Source organism: Homarus americanus, unplaced genomic scaffold (genome assembly GCF_018991925.1).
Source record: "Homarus americanus isolate GMGI-L3 unplaced genomic scaffold, GMGI_Hamer_2.0 scaffold1909, whole genome shotgun sequence".
NCBI lineage: Eukaryota > Metazoa > Arthropoda > Malacostraca > Decapoda > Nephropidae > Homarus > Homarus americanus.
This window is the reverse complement of record NW_024752372.1, coordinates 165,771-185,112: the sequence shown is the minus strand read 5'-3', so window position 1 is coordinate 185,112 and position 19,342 is coordinate 165,771. Positions and strand designations below refer to the sequence as shown.

At 40.9% G+C, this 19,342-nt stretch overlaps 2 protein-coding genes and 1 non-coding gene across 3 annotated transcripts; 1 reads left to right on the top strand and 2 right to left on the bottom strand.

Annotated features, from left to right (window-relative positions):
* Nucleotides 1–6,587: 6,587 nt before the first annotated feature.
* Nucleotides 6,588–8,646, top strand: LOC121855067 (U-scoloptoxin(01)-Cw1a-like). Its single transcript, XM_042349892.1, has 4 exons — nt 6,588–6,741; nt 7,000–7,135; nt 7,439–7,586; nt 7,919–8,646. Exons 1-4 carry the CDS (start codon nt 6,618–6,620, stop codon nt 8,048–8,050), a joined length of 540 nt encoding a protein of 179 aa, XP_042205826.1. The 5' UTR covers nt 6,588–6,617; the 3' UTR covers nt 8,051–8,646.
* Nucleotides 8,647–10,847: 2,201 nt separating this feature from the next.
* Nucleotides 10,848–18,473, bottom strand: LOC121855056 (glutamate receptor ionotropic, delta-1-like). Its single transcript, XM_042349883.1, has 10 exons — nt 18,331–18,473; nt 16,534–16,692; nt 16,078–16,172; nt 15,351–15,533; nt 14,838–15,064; nt 14,269–14,489; nt 13,981–14,107; nt 13,455–13,620; nt 12,057–12,237; nt 10,848–11,725 (listed from the first exon to the last, which is right to left on the bottom strand). The coding sequence occupies exons 2-10, from the start codon at nt 16,639–16,641 to the stop codon at nt 11,666–11,668; spliced, it is 1,368 nt and encodes a 455-aa protein (XP_042205817.1). The 5' UTR covers nt 16,642–16,692; nt 18,331–18,473; the 3' UTR covers nt 10,848–11,665.
* On the bottom strand, nt 17,396–17,469 carry Trnan-guu. Its single transcript has one exon. It is a non-coding gene; the product is annotated as a tRNA-Asn (tRNA).
* Nucleotides 18,474–19,342: the final 869 nt, after the last annotated feature.

Below are 19,342 nucleotides of genomic sequence, written 5' to 3'. Positions count from 1 at the left end.
TTAAAGAAACGAAACAAATAAAAAGCAATTGAAAGAATCACAAGAAACATTGAAATTTAAAGTGATCGTACGTTTGGCAGCGGAGAGGACTATCACGTATACAATGGAAAAACCGTCTATGATATTTTGTCTTTTTGAATGATAAGGATAAAGTCGTATTACCTGTTAAGTCTGTGTTTTAATTAGAAAATACAGGTTAATTCGATTAGCCACAGGTGTTAAAGGTGAGGCACAACATGATATTGATTCTGGTAACTTGTGAATCAATAGAGCAACTGCCGTAGTGTGTGTGTGTGTGTGTGTGTGCGCCAGGTCTTATCTCTTCCTGACACAGTGTATGCTGACTAACATACAGTATTTATACACTCTAACCTTACCTAACGTAGATCCCCACAGTCATAACATACCTTTTAGATAATCATTTTCATTCATTAGATAATTAATCAATTACGTGTACACAGGTAAACACAAAACATTAATTAAGGTAAAAATCACACGAATATTACAACTAACAGACGGACACATAAGAAATAATTGATTTGGTGCAGAATAAATCCACTAAACTTATATGATTTATGATAATGGGATGGTGCGGGATGGTGTGGGATGGTGTGGGATGGTGTGGGATGGTGTGGGATGGTGTGGGATGGTGTGGGATGGTGCGGGATGGTGCGGGATGGGTGGTCACATGAGCTTTTTCCCTCTCCCTGCTTCTTCGAAATCTCTACGAAATCTCCTCTCCAAATTTCTCTGAATCTCTCTCTCTCTCTCTCTCTCTCTCTCTTCAATCGCTGTTTTTAACATATCCTGCTCTGTGATCAAGGTAGAGAGAGAGAGAAAGAGAGAGAGAGAGAGAGCCTACTGCTTCCTAGGCTATATAGGATGGATAGGATTCTGAAAAAAACAAGAAGGATACATTAAAGAATCCTATCTTGTATTATATTAACTGTAACAAAAAACTCTAAAGTGATCCTATGAGTTAAGGATATACGTGTGGGTTAAAGAATGTCCTTGAAGGAGTGAAGTGAAAGATGTGTGTCCTAAGTCCGTACCCCAGGTCGGGTCCTAGACAGGCTTACCAACTTGAGCAAAGAATGTCCCTCTCTTCCACCCTCCTTCCCTTCTATCCCCCTCCTTCTCCCCTTCCCCATCCTTCTCCCCTTTCCCCTCCCACTTTCCCTCTCCTCTTCCCCTTCCCTCCCACCTTCCCCCTTCTTTTCACCTTCCCTCCCACCTTCCCCCTCCTTCTCCTCTTCCCTCCCACCTCCCCCTGTTGACCTTGCAGGCCCTTCCTCAAACTCGATACTTGCCAACCATTTATTATTGTTACATAAATGTCAATACCCAGTTCTGATAATTTGCTTTAATTCCATTGTGTTATTTGTAGTTTAAACACCAGGAAACTTTTATTACGGTGATGGAACTCTTAGGAATGTGAAGTCATATACGAGAGGACTTAACTAGATACGTGACACAGCGTAACATTATATAATTAAAGGTATTCGTTCCGGTAAGTGACTCGGTTTTATAATTGGTTCAGCATGAAGAGTAAAGGCATTGTTGCTCCGGGATTACCTGAAGATTAGACACCCTTGGTTGTTTCACTCCCTGTGGGTCAGTTTAGGTTAGGTTGAGTTAGGTTAGGTTTGGTTTGTGTTAGGTTTGGTTAGGTTAAGTTAGTTAGGTTAGGTTAGGTTAGGGTGGTTAATCATCAGGTGATGTTGTGTAGATGGACGCACCTCACCAACCTCCACCATCCATCAACAACAGTAGATGCGTGACGTAGTTTGTGTGGTCACGAAGATTCCGTAACTAACCGCAAGTCTGGACGGACGCCACCAGTCTCAAACAACGACCTTGGCCGAGAGATGAGTTTATGTAAGTCGAAGCAGAGGAGTCCCACAGAGCTCCTTCCACCTGTTGATGTAGAAGGATACTTAGAACACACACACACACACACACACACACACACACACACACACACTGAAGGGTCAAGACGTGCCTGGCGCTCCTCTTGGAGCAGCCAGGTCAACTGTTAAGTTGGCCCATACCAACCCCCTCCCCTGAACCCTCCACCCCACCGGAATATCAACAAGTTCTCGCCAGAAGTTACAATTTCATTTAGGAAAGGAACGGAACCAGTGTTAAACAGAGGTGAACAGTGGTGAACAGTGCTTAAGTCAGTGAGAACAACTCAACAGTAACAGTCGTACCCAAGTTAACCTTCACACAGTGAGGTCCCAGGTACCCAGTGATAACGGCCCGTGAGACCCAACAACAACCAGCGATGTTGTTAATCCGTCTACGATAGGAAGGCCTAAGACCACACCTCACTCATATAACACCATCTGTGAGGGAATTACTACACCACATGTCCCTCATAACACCATATGTGAGGGAATTACTACACCACGTCAAGTCCCTCATAACACCATCTGTGAGGGAACTACTGTGCTCCTCATAACACCATCTGTGAGGTAATTACTACACCACGTGAGGTCCCTCATAACACCATCTGTGAGGGAATTACTACACCACGTGAGGTCCCTCATAACACCATCTGCGAGGGAATTACTACACCACGCCAGGTCCCTCATAACACCATCTGGGAGGGAGTTACTACACTACGAGTTTGCTGTTCAACACCTACATTAATCCGTATGTTCACTGTATGTTCCTTCACCTTTCTCTAATGAAGGCTTTTGTTAAGCCACCAATGTATGTAATAAGTCATTTATGTCCACTGTATATTTTCAGCCTTCGGGCTGCAGAATTTTTTCAATAAACCGTTAATTATTATTATTATTATTATTACACACACACCTGTTCAGATTTCTTTCATCCTCTCTCTTCCTCAAACACCTGCCTCTCTTCTCTTCCTCACTCCCCCCTTTCACACAACTCATTAAGGCAGGTGTTCCCCACTTAGTATACGTGTGACAGATGTTATGGTTTAAAGTTGTGGCAAATAGTGTGGTTGATGGGGTGATGTGGATGTGTGGTTGATGTGGTGTGATTGATATAGTATGGTTGATGTACTGGTGTGGCTATGTGGTGAGATGTGGTGTGATGTGACTGTATAGTGTGTGTGTGTGTGTGTGTGGCTATGTGTTCAGAGTCATACCGTCTACCACACATTGATTACACAACACAGGAAGACTGTATCAATGTGTCGCCACGTGTGTTAGTCTCTGCCTTACTTGAACCGTTCGTGAATCCACCTTGAACTCAACAACCTCACGTCACAAGAAGAAGAAAAACCCGAAGAAAAACAATAAACTTCGTGATTCCTTTCCCCAGAACATGTTTAGTTACCTTGATCGTCTTGTTCTTGGCGTTAGATCCTACAAGGCCAGGGAGTGTATTAGTGTTTTTGTTTTTTAACTTGATGAACTGGTTCTTGTTTACGTGTGTGTTCCGAATACCTCAATCATGATGCTGTGACCCGGAGATTCGATACCTTAAGACACTATGTACTTATTGTTATGTTTAGTGTACTTATATATTATTATGGACACACCCAAGTACACCCATATACAGTAAGTGTATAAGAGAGTAGAATTAGGACTTGATGTAAGACACGCACACACACAAACACACACACACACATGTGCACCAATATGTCCTTGTAATTTAATGCTATTCATAAACCTTGACCTCTCCAATTGTGTTGTTCACCTCTCACACATACTCACATCTCTCACACACTCAACTCCCCCATCTCTCTGTCTCTCTCACACCTAACCTAACCTAACCTAACCTAACCTAACCTAACCTAACCTAAACTAACCTAAACTAACCTAGACATATTTGGTTATACAATAGCCAAATAAATAATGAGAAAGATATTTTTTTTTCACGTAAGAGCAAAAAAGGAACACAATATATTATATTTCCTTTGACGTGGTTGAGTAAGGGTTTGTTGTCACGAGTTAGGTGAGGGAAGAGGAGGAGGAGTAGGGGAAGGAGGAGGAGGAGGAGGAGTAGGGGGAAGAGGAGGGGAAGGAGATAGAGGAGGAGGAGTAGGAGGAGGAGGAGGAGGAGGAGGAGGAGTAGGGGGTGAAGGAGGAGGAAGGGAAGTAGTTGAAGGTGATGGAAGGGGGGGTGGTAGAGTGGTACTGCTTTTGCCTTCGCAAGCGAGATGTCACGGGTTCAATTCCCGGGCCGGTGGAAGTTGTTTGGACATACTTCCTAGCCCCCCATTAGTCCCTGTTCACCTAGCAGTACAGTAGGTACCTGGTGTAAATCGAAAGTTGCGAATTCGTATTCAGGGACAAGTTGTTGGAGCTTCCAATAACTTGATGACATAAACCATTGACTCTTCAGGCTTCTACGCCCTTACTCGTGAGACATAAAGGCAAGCATGAACTTAGCATGCTTCCCTGTTGGGCGCTGTAAACGCTTCTGCGCTTCACCTTACACAAGGATGTAGGGGAGTGCCCAATATAATAAAAAAAATAAGGTGAAGGAAGAAGAGGGGAAGGAGTAGGACGAGGAGGAGAAGGAGGAGGAGGATGGAAAAGAGAGGAAAAAAGTAAGCAAGACAAAGAATAATATTGATAATAATGATAGTAATAATAATAATAATAATAATAATATAATACTAATGATAATGATAATAATAATAATAATATAATAATAATAATAATAATAATAATAATAATAATAATAATAATAATGATAATAATAATAAAAATAATAATAATAAAATAATAATAATAATAATAATAATAATAATAATAATAATAATAATAATAATGATAATAATAATAGTAATAATATAATAATACTAATAATAATGATAATAATAACAATAATAATAATAATAATAATAACAATAATAATAATAATTCATAGTCAATAAAATTTATAATAAAAATACAAAATTAAGAATAAAATAATGAAATCATAATGATAACAATAATAATAACAGCACTTTGATAATAATAATAAAGACCTTTAAAGAAAAAAATTGTGGGAAACAATATATGTATGTTGTGTTGTCAAAGTAAAAGAAACAATTGAGACCCTGCAATTGTGTGTAAATGAGGCAGAAAGTCAGATCAGCAACCTGGGACTTGGTCACATACGGCAGCAGGGTCTACCATTAGTCAACACATTATGCTTCCAATATCTTCCCAGGCGGTAGTACCTCCCTGTTTGGTTTCTGCTTACTACCTTTAACTCTCTTAATGTAATGTGGAAGATGTTTGTCCTGTTATATTTACATCAGTGCTTAAATGATGTTAAATTAGAAATGTTCTCACATCTTCAGGTACCGGGTAACTTCCAACTTAGAATCATTGACAATCGGCGCTTCAGACCACGTGAAGGCGCGGGGTCAACACTCCCTCCAGGCTTACGACACACTCTCTCACCTGTAACACTGTGGCGAAAGTAACAACGGAGGAGGGGGGAGATGGAAGGGCCAATAGGGGTGTTGTAATAGACAAAATAATATCCAAATAACATCTCCAACGCCACTGATTCAAAGCTAAAACAAAATATAAATTAACTAAACATATCTAAAGAATTTCCTAATTATTTCAAGTTGAAACAATAGACCAGATGGGATGTTAGTGGCAAATAATGATCACTTAGTATAATGTTCTCTCACGGAGGCCTTTCAGAACATGTAAACAAACCAGTGGACAGGAAAGACCCGGAAAGTGCACCGTGATAGAATAAATACCTGGAAGGTGTAGGAGAAACAGATTACAATGCAAACAAGAAGATGAATTCGGTGAGAGAATCGCGGGAAGGAAGAATAAGTTCTGTTTACCTTGTCTCCTTCCTTCCATGTAACTCTTCACTTAGACGTCAGAAACAAAGTAAGAATGTTTTATTAAGCTCAGGTAAAACCCTTATCTCGTGGGTGAAGGGTAAAGTGGTTTAGACGTCAACAAACACGTCGGGTCATGAAGAGTAACAGCGAGAGAGTGGAGGTCCCTGCCTTCACCTGGGGAGAGGGAGGTAAGGGAGGGGAGACAAGAGAAGGAGGAAAGGTGGAAGGGATGGCAGGAAGGAGGTAGGGAAGTATAAAAAGACGATAAAGAAAAAGAAGGGGAGGTAAAGAAGGGAAGGAAAGTATATATATAGGAGAGAAAGATGAAGAAAAAGGAAGGAATGAATGATTACAGAAGGAGAGAGGAGTGAATGGTGGAGGGAAAAAAATACTTGTCATCATTCTAATTTCTCCTCTTCCTCTTGACATCTTGCTTCATTATTTTATTTGTCTCTGCCTCACTTTTTTTACACTATAACCTCTCTGACATATACTTTCGATACATATATTGTCTCTAATCAATTTATGTCATTTCAATACCGAATTCTATATCATGTCATTCAAATTTATGTAAATATTATGGTTAAATAAACAGTAGTTGTTTTATTTACATTAATAGTGAAAGGACATAGTTATCCAACCAAAAATTACCCCCAAAATTACGTAAAGAATTATTGTTTTTTTACTATATTTACACACATGACTAATGAAGATGAGATATTTCTAATATTTACACGTATGTCATCTTCACGGACATACCAACGTCCTCTCGCTCACCGACCTTGTAATAAAAAACACTCCTTTTCCTGCCCCGCTGCAGGTATATAACAACATGAGGGCAGGAGGGCAAGGCAGTCACCCACCGACATCAGTCACAAAAAGTCACGCGTTCATCTCCATCTTTCTTAACTCCATTCCTCTTCTTTTTATCATGATGGTTAAGTCAGTTGCTCTAGGTACGGATGGGAAAAGTTTTGTGTATTCTTTTTGGTGTTTATAGTCAGCCATAGTCTGAATATTTATGTTGGTTAGACGTTTATACTTAGTAAATAACATCTATATTTTCTTGATACAGTTTGTCAGTGTCTGTAGATATTGTAAGGTGGAATTCTTTACATTTCGTAGTTTTCGTCTGAGTTTTGTAGAATATTTTGTAGTATAAGTTTTCGTTCACATGACAGAATTATTTTTCTTCTCGTCCTTCTTCCTGACAGTGGGCGTGATGGTAGGCGTGGTCGTGGGAGTGGTCGCTGCCTTACCCCGCCTCGTTAAAAGAAATTCTACCCCATTCGAGTACCAGCTACCCTCCAACGCCTCCGTCATCGTCGGGCGCATCAACACAGGCTTCGAGTGAGTCCTCCTCCCCTTCCTCTACCTCTCGAGACGACCTCTTAGATGACTACAACAATACCTCTGTTTAATCTCTATGATGTGAGATAAATCCTAATGTCGATCCTCTGACGAAATATAGAATTTTAACAAGACAGGAACTGAATTGTGAGAGTTTAACCCAAAAGAGAAAGAATTTAATCTTCCGTGAGCAGCTGTAAACAAACACATGTCATTACCTATGTTCCTCCTCTCCCGCCATATTTTACCTATCAAGTCTACTCTTTCATCTCACATAACCTTTTCTCTTTTTTGTTTCTATAGTTGTACTAATCGGCAATACGGCTATTATGCTGACCAGGCCAACGGGTGTGCCATCTTCCACGTCTGTTACCCTTATGTAGACGCCGAAGGCAACACCGTCACAAGCATGTACTCCTTTTTCTGCGGCGAGGGAACTATCTTTGATCAGGTTGGTGGATATACGAGTATCTGTGTATTTTTTTTCTTCGATTATCTGAGACGTTAATTCATATACTTGGGTGAAAGATCCTTATGAGTTGATAGCTGAGTGTAGAAATAATTTAGATGTGTTTCCCCCAGAGTGTTTTTTGTCGGGCGATAAATAAAACGCTATTGGTGTACTTGTTCCTACGTCCTTTGTCTATAAGGACGTTACGTCTTTAATAATTATCTCTCTCATTATTAATCCCTGTCTTCTCTATCTCTTTACATAACTATCTGTCACTTCTTTTCCTCACGTTATTGATATATCTCACCTATTGTTTTTCTCTATCATAACAGTCGACTCTAACATGCAACTTCCCCGAGAACGCCCTCCCGTGTGACGCCGCTGAGAGCTACTACAATATAAACAGCTACTTCGCCAGGGAAAACACACAGTTCAGAGATGGTTCCGTCGATAACATCTTCTAAGTTTACCAAATGGAAATTCTCGGACGTTCTGGATAATTCTAGATAATTCGTCTCAATTCTGGTAAAATGTCAGAGACTCTGGATTACCCTCATGAGAATTCGAGGATAATTTCGAACTATACTAGGAGGTTTTGTTGACATAATCAGAGGTAAACCATCAACAGTTTGAGTCTGGATTACCATAAAGTTCTTAAACGATTCAGGATAATTTATATATAATCATAAATAATAACCTGTTGCTGTATATAATCCTACATGATCCATAATTAGTTCTATATAACTTTGAAGGTTATTATATCAAGGTTAATGATTCTCAGTTAATGTAGAGTAAGTTATGGATAATTTTCTTACCGTTTTAGATGATCGTAAATAAGGATTAAATTGTAGGATGTGATTCCTGGGTTAACCACATTGTAAATTAAATTGATGTTGAAGGAATTGATAAGAGATAAGGAAAGATTGATTATAATTATCAATATTTGTGGATATATATTGAATCAAGTTAAGATTAGCCACCGTAGTGTATTTCACCTGATGATTAAACACCTAACCTAACCTAACCTAACCCAACCTAACCTAACCCAACCTAACCTAACCCAACCTAACCTAACCCAACCTAACCTAACCTAACCTAACTTAAAACTTAATCCAAAGAGTTAGGTTGTTTAATCTTAATGTGATGCCATATTTTTTTTTGTTACCAATAGGACTCAATAATAATATGAAGCCCTTTAATAATTACTCTCTCTCTCTCTCTCTCTCTTCTTGAAAACATCGAGGAATTGTCATAATAAAAAAAAATCAATGTATTCTGATAGTTTTCTCTCTCCTGCGTTAAGTAAAATAAATTTGTCTAGTAAAATGAATCTATGAGGTGTGTGTGTGTGTGTGTGTGTTTCTGTCTGTGTGTTTATCTGTTTGTTTGTCCGTCTAGCTGTCTGTATTTGTACTTTCATCGTTCATTCATCATCCACCCCTTCACAGGTGAGAATCCTTCATTAGGTTAATTCAGGTGTGCAGTATATTAAACCCTCGCCATTGACATAACAATTTATTGACCAAAACACTAACTTATATCAAATCTTATATCATATTATATATTAATCACATATTATACATTACATTATGAAGAAAAGATGCTTCTTTGTGGTGAGATGAGCACAAGACTAGACGATTAATGACTCCTCCTCGACCTACTGCCACTACCACAACACTTAACAAAACAAGCTCGTACAAAATGCAGAAAAACTATCGTTACACTCAAGACGATACATACTACTCGTCTTCCTTCTAGAACAAATCAATAAAATAAAAACAAGTAAAATCTTAATATATTTATTCAAAACTTCAACAAAAAGTATATTTATTATCATTAATGGAACTAGACAATAATTCACTAGTAGTAGTAGGTATTAGGCAGCTACCAAACAGAGAGGTACTGTGGAGTATGAATTGTTTGGTGTTCACACTCAGGATGGGTTGGAGAAAGGAAACTCACAATGTGCTCTCTGTATACATGTTGTATTGGATGAACATAAGAACATAAGAAAATAAGGAGTCTGCAATAGGCCGGTTGGCCTGTGCATGGCAGCTCCTGTCGAGAGTTACTACCACTCTCTATCATCCATGAATCTATCTAGCCTCCTTTTGAAACTTTCCAGAGTTCCCGCACTTACTACAAAGTTGCTAAGCTTGTTCCACTCGTCCACCACCCTATTTGTGAACCAGTTTCTTCCTATCTCCCTCCTAAACCTAAACTTAACTAACTTGAATCCGTTGCTCCGAGTCCTATGCTGCTCGGATATTATAAGAACTTTTTCTATATCCCCTTTATTGATTCCTTTCACCCACTTAAATACTTCTATCATATCTCCCCACACTCTTCGTCTTTCTAGGGAATGCAAGTTAAGTTTCTTTAGCCTATCCTGATATGGAAGGTTTCTAAGTCCCGGAATCATTTTTGTCATTCTTCGCTACACCGACTCTAGTGAATTTATATCCATTCTATAATAAGGGCACCAGAACTGAACTGCATAATCGAGGTGCGGCCTAACTAGCGCAAGATACAGTTGCAATAAGACCTCTGCACTCTTTTTTATTTACACTTCTTGATGTACAATGCAGCTTGGTGCTGGGAAGGCAGCATGGTTACAAGCGTGATGTAGAGAGAGCTGGTTGGTGAGGATGCTCGGAGGAGGACAGCTTGTGGGTCGCCATGCTCGCCGGCGGGAGCGAGGACCGCCAGGCAGGCGGAGGAGGAGGAGGTGTTGCTGGCTGGTTGGTGTAGGTAGAAAGAGAGATCACCACGAGGTCAGGTCTTAAATAGTGGAGGATGGCGTGGCTTAGTAGTTGATCCCGCTCCGCAGGCGGCGCTGGTTGACCTAGACCACGAGGCATACACAGGGGAATTCTTGGGGTCAGCTATGCAGAGACAAACAGCGTTTGTAGGGGAGCAATCCACTACGGTACTACCGCCTGCGAAGATATTGGAAGCATAATGTGTTGTCTAATGGTAGACCCTGCTGCCATATGGCATCACGAAAATTGTGACCAAGTCCCAGGTTGCTGATCTGACTTTTTGCCTCATTTACACAAAATTGCAGGGTCTCAATTGTTTCTCTTACTATTGACAACACAACATATATACTGTAGTGTATATTGTTTCTCACTAATTTTTTTTTCAATTTGTATATCTTTATGGTTATTTATTATTATTATTATTATTATTATTATTATTATTATTATTATTATTATTATCATTATTATTATTATTATTACATTTTCACCCCCCAGGCCCCGATGTGGGTCAGTGACCTGTGCCTGGGTGGGCTGATTCCCGTAAAAAAAATAAAAAAAAATAAAACTTCCTGAATAATAGAATATTTACTAACATGAGACACAACTGACGTAATATTTATGACGTGTCTGCCTGACGTATGATTCATAATACTCATCTTATATACACATTCCCTTCATTTCAGAGAGGAATAAAATACAAATAATTACAGAAGATGTTACACAACACTAGACAGGAGATGTGAGTTCGGGTACAGTGTCAATATAGATTATAGATGATAAATATTTACACTAATTTGAACTAAACTTGACTGTGGTGGCCTGGCTCCCGACCTCTGATCAAAGGCAACAGGTGTGCATTCATGGGGTCACACTTGGCTACCATACACCTCAGTATAGAAGATAATTAGCCAGCTCAGGTATTCACAGATTGGAATATTATCAGGCGTTTAGTACTTATACACCTGAGCTGGTAATTGATACACCTGTTCATCTATATCCATCCTAATTTTCTTTTTAACTTTCCTGTCCTATGGGTATTGTCTTTTAGGGGTTTAGTCCGGAGTTTTATTCTGATGGGCTTTTGCCTGATGGGTTTTATCCGATGGGGTTCTGTCCGACACCCCTCTCGGATACCTTCATCACTCGCTTCTGAAGAGGGAGCTCATGTGATTCCTCCAACAGATGTTTAGTATTCTCTATTTACACATGTTCCTTTTAGATCGACGAAACTGGAGCGAATTTAGCGACATAAAACCAACCTCCTCTCTCACGTTTAACTTGAAAAGGAGTTTGATAAATGTGAAGCCAAAAGGACAATCAAACTTTCCTCCTTTCCACCTTATGTCTTCGGTAATTCTTCTCCTTTACTTGTGAGACCTAGAGAGAGAATAATAACAATAATAAACGGAGACGTGAGGTAAGACAAGGGTAAACCACAGCATAATACTCTAATCAATATATATCTCGTTACTGTTCATCACACCACCTGGCTGACTCGCGAGGCAGGTGAGGTTAAGAACACCTGGGTATATTAATTAAACTTAGTAATGTAAACAAACAAGGCTCTAAATAAGGTAAATAAACGAGACTTTAGGTAAATATAATAAAGAGTAGTTGGTAAAAAAATCCATATAACTTCAAAATAAAACCCACCATAGATACACCAAACTGTCTACACCACTCATGAATACAATTACATCAACCATACCATAAGCTCCCCAGCGAGGACGATAAGGCTGGCTGCTACACCCAACAAGAGAAGAATAAAGAGTGTCGCTACATCAGAGAGTTTGGCAGTCACTGTTGTCTCCAGCGAACAAGACCTCTCCGCGGATAACCAAGTCAGTGCTAGACGATTCATCAACCCCATCTCTCTTATCTTCTGTAGACTAACGACACAAGAGGAACACAAAATCTTATATCTTAACTTGTTGAATTTTTAGTTAGTTTATGATAATCTTTGGTGATTTTAGTTGATATTTTGATTATTGTTTTTTTCTGGGGGGGGGTCGTCTGAAGGATATAGATAAATTAGTTTACTTCATATGATGATTAAATACCCTAATGGTGCCTGGGAAGATAGATAGATAGATAGGTAGATAGATAGATTAAGTAAAATTGTCATACAAGTAGCATTAATTTAACATGTTTTTAAACTTATGTAACAATAACTAAGTATACAGTATGTAATGTTACTCTGTCATGTAATAAACGTATATGTAACAAAAATAAAACTGTATTAATAATTATTACTCCAAAGTTTTACACAAGGGGTGCATTGTGGACACCTTGACCCAGTACTGTATAAGTATTCGTCCTAACAACACGACATTTTGGAAATACAAGAACCATATTGGAATTAAGTATTATTATAGTATTTTACGTGTTATTCTCTGTAAATGTTCATATATATGTATTTGTAGCTCTATGAATCTGTTTTTAAATAAATTCAAATCAAATGGTATTCAAATTCAAATTCAAAACATTTATTGACAAATTCACCAAAAGGAGCTGGTTAGCCTGCTACCTTGCCCGCCCAATCAAATCGTATTATAAAATTCTGAAATTCTCCATTAAAGTACATCTCCGCGCCATCTATTGAAGACTATATGAACTGATCAGTTCTCCAGCCAATCTGATGATAGCTCGGGAAAATTCAGCCAATTAGAGAACAAATGCGCCCAGAGAGATGCGCAGTGCCTGGAAGATGACGTTGTTAATTGAGGAATGTCGCGAAACAAGCAGTTCGGTAGGTAGTTACTCTTGTTTACTAGTTAACGTGACACACCACCTCCTGCATACCATTACTATGTTTTGATTGGCTGAACCTTCTGTCGCAGTTTTCTATTGGCTAAAAGTCTGGTCAGTTCATAAATTTTTCAATAGATGGCGTAGTGATGCACATTTCACGACTCAAAACCAAAGACGTAAATTTTAGTGTTGTATACGTGCAATACATAACTGAATAAAATACTAAATGATACGTATATGTGTGTTTGTGTGTATGTATATGTACTGTGAGTATATGTATGTATTGTACAGATATTTATATATATTTACATAAGAACATAAGAAAGTGGGATACTGCAGGAGGGGGAAGACTCACCTGTAGTCGAAGATCCTCCTGAAGGGTGAGTGGTGCTGGAGGCCGATAGCGATGCCCCCCGTGATGTACTTACCAGGGAGCTCCTTCACTAGACACGCCTCCTGAGTTGGTAGTCCTCTGATGAAGTAGTTGGTGGTCACGTCGACTCCAATGAACACGTATTGACCTGCAGGTATGTACTTGAGTATATGTATCACCTGAAGATTAGCCCCTCACCCACATGTAGCCCTCCTGTGATGATTAGCCCCCCCACCTTTAGATTAGCCCCTCCCTCACTTGAAGATTAAACACCCTAGCGCTACCTGGGGAGTTTGGTTAGGTTAGGTTAGGTTAGGTTAGCGTTAGAGTGGTTAATCGTAAGGTGAAATAAGATGGGAGGTTAATACAGTAGGTTAGGGTAAATGTACAGTAACTGCCGCTTGTGTTTACATCATAAGGTGAGTCAAGGAAGGTCAGGGTTTTTTATTTGTTGGGATTTTTTTTCCAGACCATAAAGGAAGTTATTGCCGCTGTCAGTCGACCTCACCCTCGAGCACCTTCTGGAGTCCTTCACTGTAGGAGTTAACGATGTTGCCGGGACTCCTCATCACCACTCTGTTCCACACGTCCCTCAGTATCCTACACTCGTCCGTCGGTGATCCCACACACGTTTGCTGCAACAAAACACAAGGTCCTTGACTTGTGTGAAAGACTTAAGGATGGTTTGTGAAATATATCAGACGAACACAGGATAAAAATGTTCAGACAAGTGAGTATTTGTTGTATGGTTTTGTCTCCACACACACACACACACACACACACACACACTACTCACAGACGCTGTGACCTGAAACAGATCGTTGTTGTTTACTCCGGCGTCCCAGTCCGTCTGATATGAGAGCTGGCGGAGGTCAGAGAAGGGGAGGGCGGCCGGCCTCTCAACGGCCAGGTGAGACACTAGTGTGGCCGAGTATGAGGTGTACACGATCAGTGAGGCCACGAACCCCAGCCAGAAGATGGCCCGTGCCGCCACACTGGACGGGCAGGTGTCGCACCCTGAGGAGGATGAGGCCGTGTGGAGGAGTTAGGGAGGTGCTCAGACGACCCCCCACACGTGTGAGCGGGATACTCCTTACAATTTGTTTGTTTTATTTTTTAATGTTCCTCAACTCTTTTTGTTCGTACAAATATTATTATACAAAACATATCACGTCTACAGTTGGTTTTTAATGAAAGAACTATAACATATGATGATGTATTTCAGAAACTCTCATTTCTAACCGTCTAACAGCATCAGCAACAACAAAGTGAACGATACAGTATCTAATTATGTTTCTACTCTGACGCGCCTTAAATATACCCTGTATGTTGCTTTGAAGGAAGTAGGGGGGGGGGGGCACCAACCTTGCTGCAGGAGCGCTGATAACATACTCCACACCGCCACCGTCAGGCTCATGGAGACGTCCTTACAGGAGATTAGACGCAGACGAAGACGTTCAATAAAATACAGAGCGAGGGAGAGGACGCCCACGGAGGCGAATACACACAAGTACAACGCCGTGTCCATCGGGGTCGCGTAGGCCAAGAGCTTCTTCTGGAAGTCTTCAGGAGTTGAGACGTACAACTTGCGGCTGGGGGAGGAAAGGGGGGGGGGAGAGGACACGTCGATATTATGTCTGTTAAATGATTAAAAGATTCGTGGCTTAATGACTGAAAGCTCTTAAGATTGTTGGGATATTGTGATGACAACAGTAACTAGTAATACTGGTAATGACATTCATCTGGCAACAGTGGTAGAACATTGTAACAGGGATAATGGCTGTATCTAGTGACAGTAACTGGTGACAGTGGACAGTTATGATGACAGTAACCTAGTGACAGTAGTACCTGGTAACATTAAGAGTAGACAGTAATTACCTGATAATATAGACAGGTTGAGTATAAGTGATGACCTCGCTACGCTCCTGGGTAATGGACAGTTCAGAGACGGTCAAGTCAGCTCGGCCACTCTGCAGCTCACCCACCATCCCAGTCCACTCACTCTTCGACCCTGGGACCAGCTTGCCGTAGTCGTAACCCTCTAGTTTCCTGTAGCTCAGCCTGGGTCAAATCAGGTCAAGTTAGGTCAAACAATAGTAATGAAGGAAGATAATAATAAGGTAATAAGGGGTAATGTAAGGGGGGTACTGAAGGGGTAGGGTAAGGGGGATACTGAAGGGGTGGGGTAAGGGGGGGTACTGAAGGGGTGGGGTAAGGGGGTACTGGGGTGGGGGGTACTGAAGGGGTGGGGTAAGGGGGGTACTGAAGGGGTGGGGTAAGGATGGGTACTGGGGTGGGGTGAGGTACTGAAGGGGTGGGGTGGGGGGGTACTGAAGGGGGGTGGGAGTAAGGGGGGTACTGAAGGGGTGGGGTAAGGGGGGTACTGAAGGGGTGGGGTAAGGGGGGGTACTGAAGGGGTGGGGTAAGGGGGGTACTACTAACTGTTCCCACCACCTCCTCCCATCCTCCCTCACCTCTCCACCTTGCAACTTTCTCAAGGTCAAGAAGTATGTGTATGTGTGTGTGTGTGTGTGGCAACTCACCACGGAATCACCACTTACACCATGGCAACAATTCACAAAACAACGATGCCAATATGACTCACGTGAAATTATGGTTCCTCTCTAATATGGTAACGATGTCGCCCACGTAGCCAGACAGTTCGCCACCAGGTAAATAAGTAGTGAAGAAACCGAACACCTGTGGAAGAACCGAGGACCAAAACTAATTAATCTACCTGTTAACAATTATCTGTTTTCTACCTGTTGGTGATAATTAATTACTTTACACTGAGAAAAATACTTAACAAACTCCTAGATTGTTTTTAATGAATGATGTGTTATGTTGCTGTAGTAAAATGAGGAATATAATTACTGGTTAATATTTGATGATGAATTAATTATACTTTACAAGTTTAAAGAAATATATTGATACTATTGATCCAATTAACAAAACAATGAGAAAAAAACTACTATAGCTTCAGTAAAACAGCTAATTTGCAAAGGAATTAGGTGTATGTTAAAGCTAAAACACCTCACCAGGAAGAACATAACACACATACGTCAACACCAATGCCCTGGATGGGATAGCCTTGGAAATCCATCCGCCTGTCGTACTTGTTAACACCGTAGGCACCAACATACCCTCCTGCAGTACTCCACTCTCCCATCTCCTCCACCAGTACCCCGCTCTTAGGCCCTACGCGGTAAAGACTCTCGATCTGTGGGAGGGAAGAGTCGTTGTTGGTGAGCAGAAATTGTGATTGGTCAGGAGTTATGATTGGTGATGGATTATGATTAGTCAGGAGTTGTGATTGGTCAGGAATTGTGATTGGTGATGGATTGTGATTGGTCAGGAGATGTGATTGTCAGGAGTTGTGATTGATCAAGAATTATGATTGGTCAGGAGTTGTAATTGGTCTGGAATTGTGATTGGCCAGGAAAACATTAAAGAAATACAAAGACAATTACAAAATAAACATCGCTCTATACCTTGATGACTGAGAGGCTCTTTAAAACCCACCCGGGCACAGGTCACTGACCCACATCGGGGCCTGGGGACGAAAATGTGATGATAATAATAATAATAATAATAATAATAATAATAATAAATCATAATAAATTAAAAATAAAATAAATAATAATATTATTATAATTATTATTATTATTAAAGAAAAAATCAATAGTGAGAAACTACATATACATGTTGTGTTGTTAAAGTTAGAGAAACAATTGAGACCCTGCAATTGTGTGTAAATGAGGCAGAAAGTCAGATCAGCAACCTGGGACTTGGTCACAATTTCCGTGTTGCCATATGGCAGCAGGGTCTACCATTAGACAACATATTATGGTTCCAATATGTTCCCAGGCTGCAGTACCTCCCTGTTTGATAGCGGCCTACTACCGAGTACCTGCTAAAACATTCGCCCCCGGGTGGGCTCGAACCACCAACCTTTCGGTTAACAGCCGAACGCGCTAACCAATTGTGCCACGGAGGCTTGAAATATAAGTATCTATATATCTCTATATCTCCTTGTCTCTTTTAAGGATAGCGTAATGTATTTTCTTTTAATTTACAAAAGCTGTGAGGGAGTGGTAGCTTGTGTGACTATGTTATACTATTAACTATAATTCTCGTTCTTGTTCTTGCTCTTGTTCTTGTTTTTCTTATTATTATTCTTGTTCTTCCTGTTGTTCTTCTTCTTCCGTGGCATATTTCTCCTAATGGTTATATGAATATTTAAGGTACAGCACCTCCACACGTAATGGTTGTTATTGCTGAACATTATAACACCAGCAAGATATGAATTATGAGAGAGAGAGAGAGAGAGAGAGAGAGAGAGAGAGAGAGAGAGAGAGAATTAAAGTCAATTCAACCTGAAAAGTAAAAATAGGACCGCGTACCTCTGTCCATACACACGCAGGTTTATATAACACCGACTAGGTACTGATAGGAGTGTATACTGTTAGCAAGTAATAATGACACGGGGGTAAAAAGTACTCTACAGTTCCCCCAAAACACCGTCACTCAACAAAGGTTTCAGCCACACGTGAGATAATTGGCTTATTTACCTGCGTATGCTCAGGTAGAATAAATCTTAAACATTGATGTGTGTTTAGCATGGGTTGAACATCTGCCAGTGACTCTCCTGGACTCGACAGTGACCTGCCTTGACCCTACAGTGACCTACCATGACCCTACAGTGTCTTTCTTGAACTATACAGTGACCTACCTTGACCCTACAATGACTTTCATGGACTCTACAGTGACTAATATTGACCCTACATTAACCTATCTTGACCATATGGTGACCAACCTTGACCCTACAGTGGCCTCCCTTGACCCTACACTGACCTACCTGGGCGTGGCAGTCGCTGAAGGCGGCCAGGAGGAAGGTGGAGTCAATGAAGAGGTTGAGGTGGTGAGCGTGGGAGTGGAGGCGAGCCAGGTCCTCCTTCTCCAGCAGCACCAGCCAGTGACTCGTGTCCAGCTTCCCGCCAGCGCTCACCTGCAGACCTCCCCACCAGGGTATATCGTGTTAATACAGACACAACACTACTACTACTACTACTACTACTACTACTACTGTTACTACTACTATCAGATTTGCGGCTAAAACTGAAGTCAAAGTCAGGTATTTAAAAAAGTCATGAAGCCGAAGCTGTATGAGGAGGTGGGATATCTCGAACACGAACCAAGTTACTCTTAGGACGGGAGGTGAGTTATGTATCCACCCAGCCACAATAACCCTTTTGGTATTCTGACTTACTATTAAAACATCGAATAAAAAGTTAAGAGTAATTATCTCACCTGGTCGAGTAACTCCCAGGTGTTATTGCTGTAGAAGAAGACGTAGTTAAGGGTGGTGAGGTGGTCAAGGGGGTGGTAATGGTCCTTGGATTGGGTGGCCACTAACACCCCAGCCGCCCACAGTCGAGGCAGCAAGTCGCTCTTCAACACACACACGCCATCACTCACTACACCTGAGGGAGGAGGGTGATTAGAGAGGCAGGTGAGAAGGAAGAGGAGGAAGAGGAGGAAGAGGAGGAGGAGGAGGAGTTTAGGATGATCTTTTAACACTTTTACATATGATTTGGTGATCCTAACTCTTCATCTGTGTGTGTGTGTGTGTGTGTGTGTGTGTACAAAAAGGTGTCAATAATTTCGAGTTAGCCCGACTGCATACCGAGGCAGACAAGCGCCAACGCCGGAAAGACGCTGCCGCCGCCTCTCCCGCACTAGATGTAGCCCCCACATGTGCAACTTCTGTGAACAGCATTGTCGGTCCCGTATCGGTCTCTTTAGTCACCTCATAACTCACCAACGAAGGTGACATCCGAATGATAGCAAAGTAGTAGTAGTAAAGATAG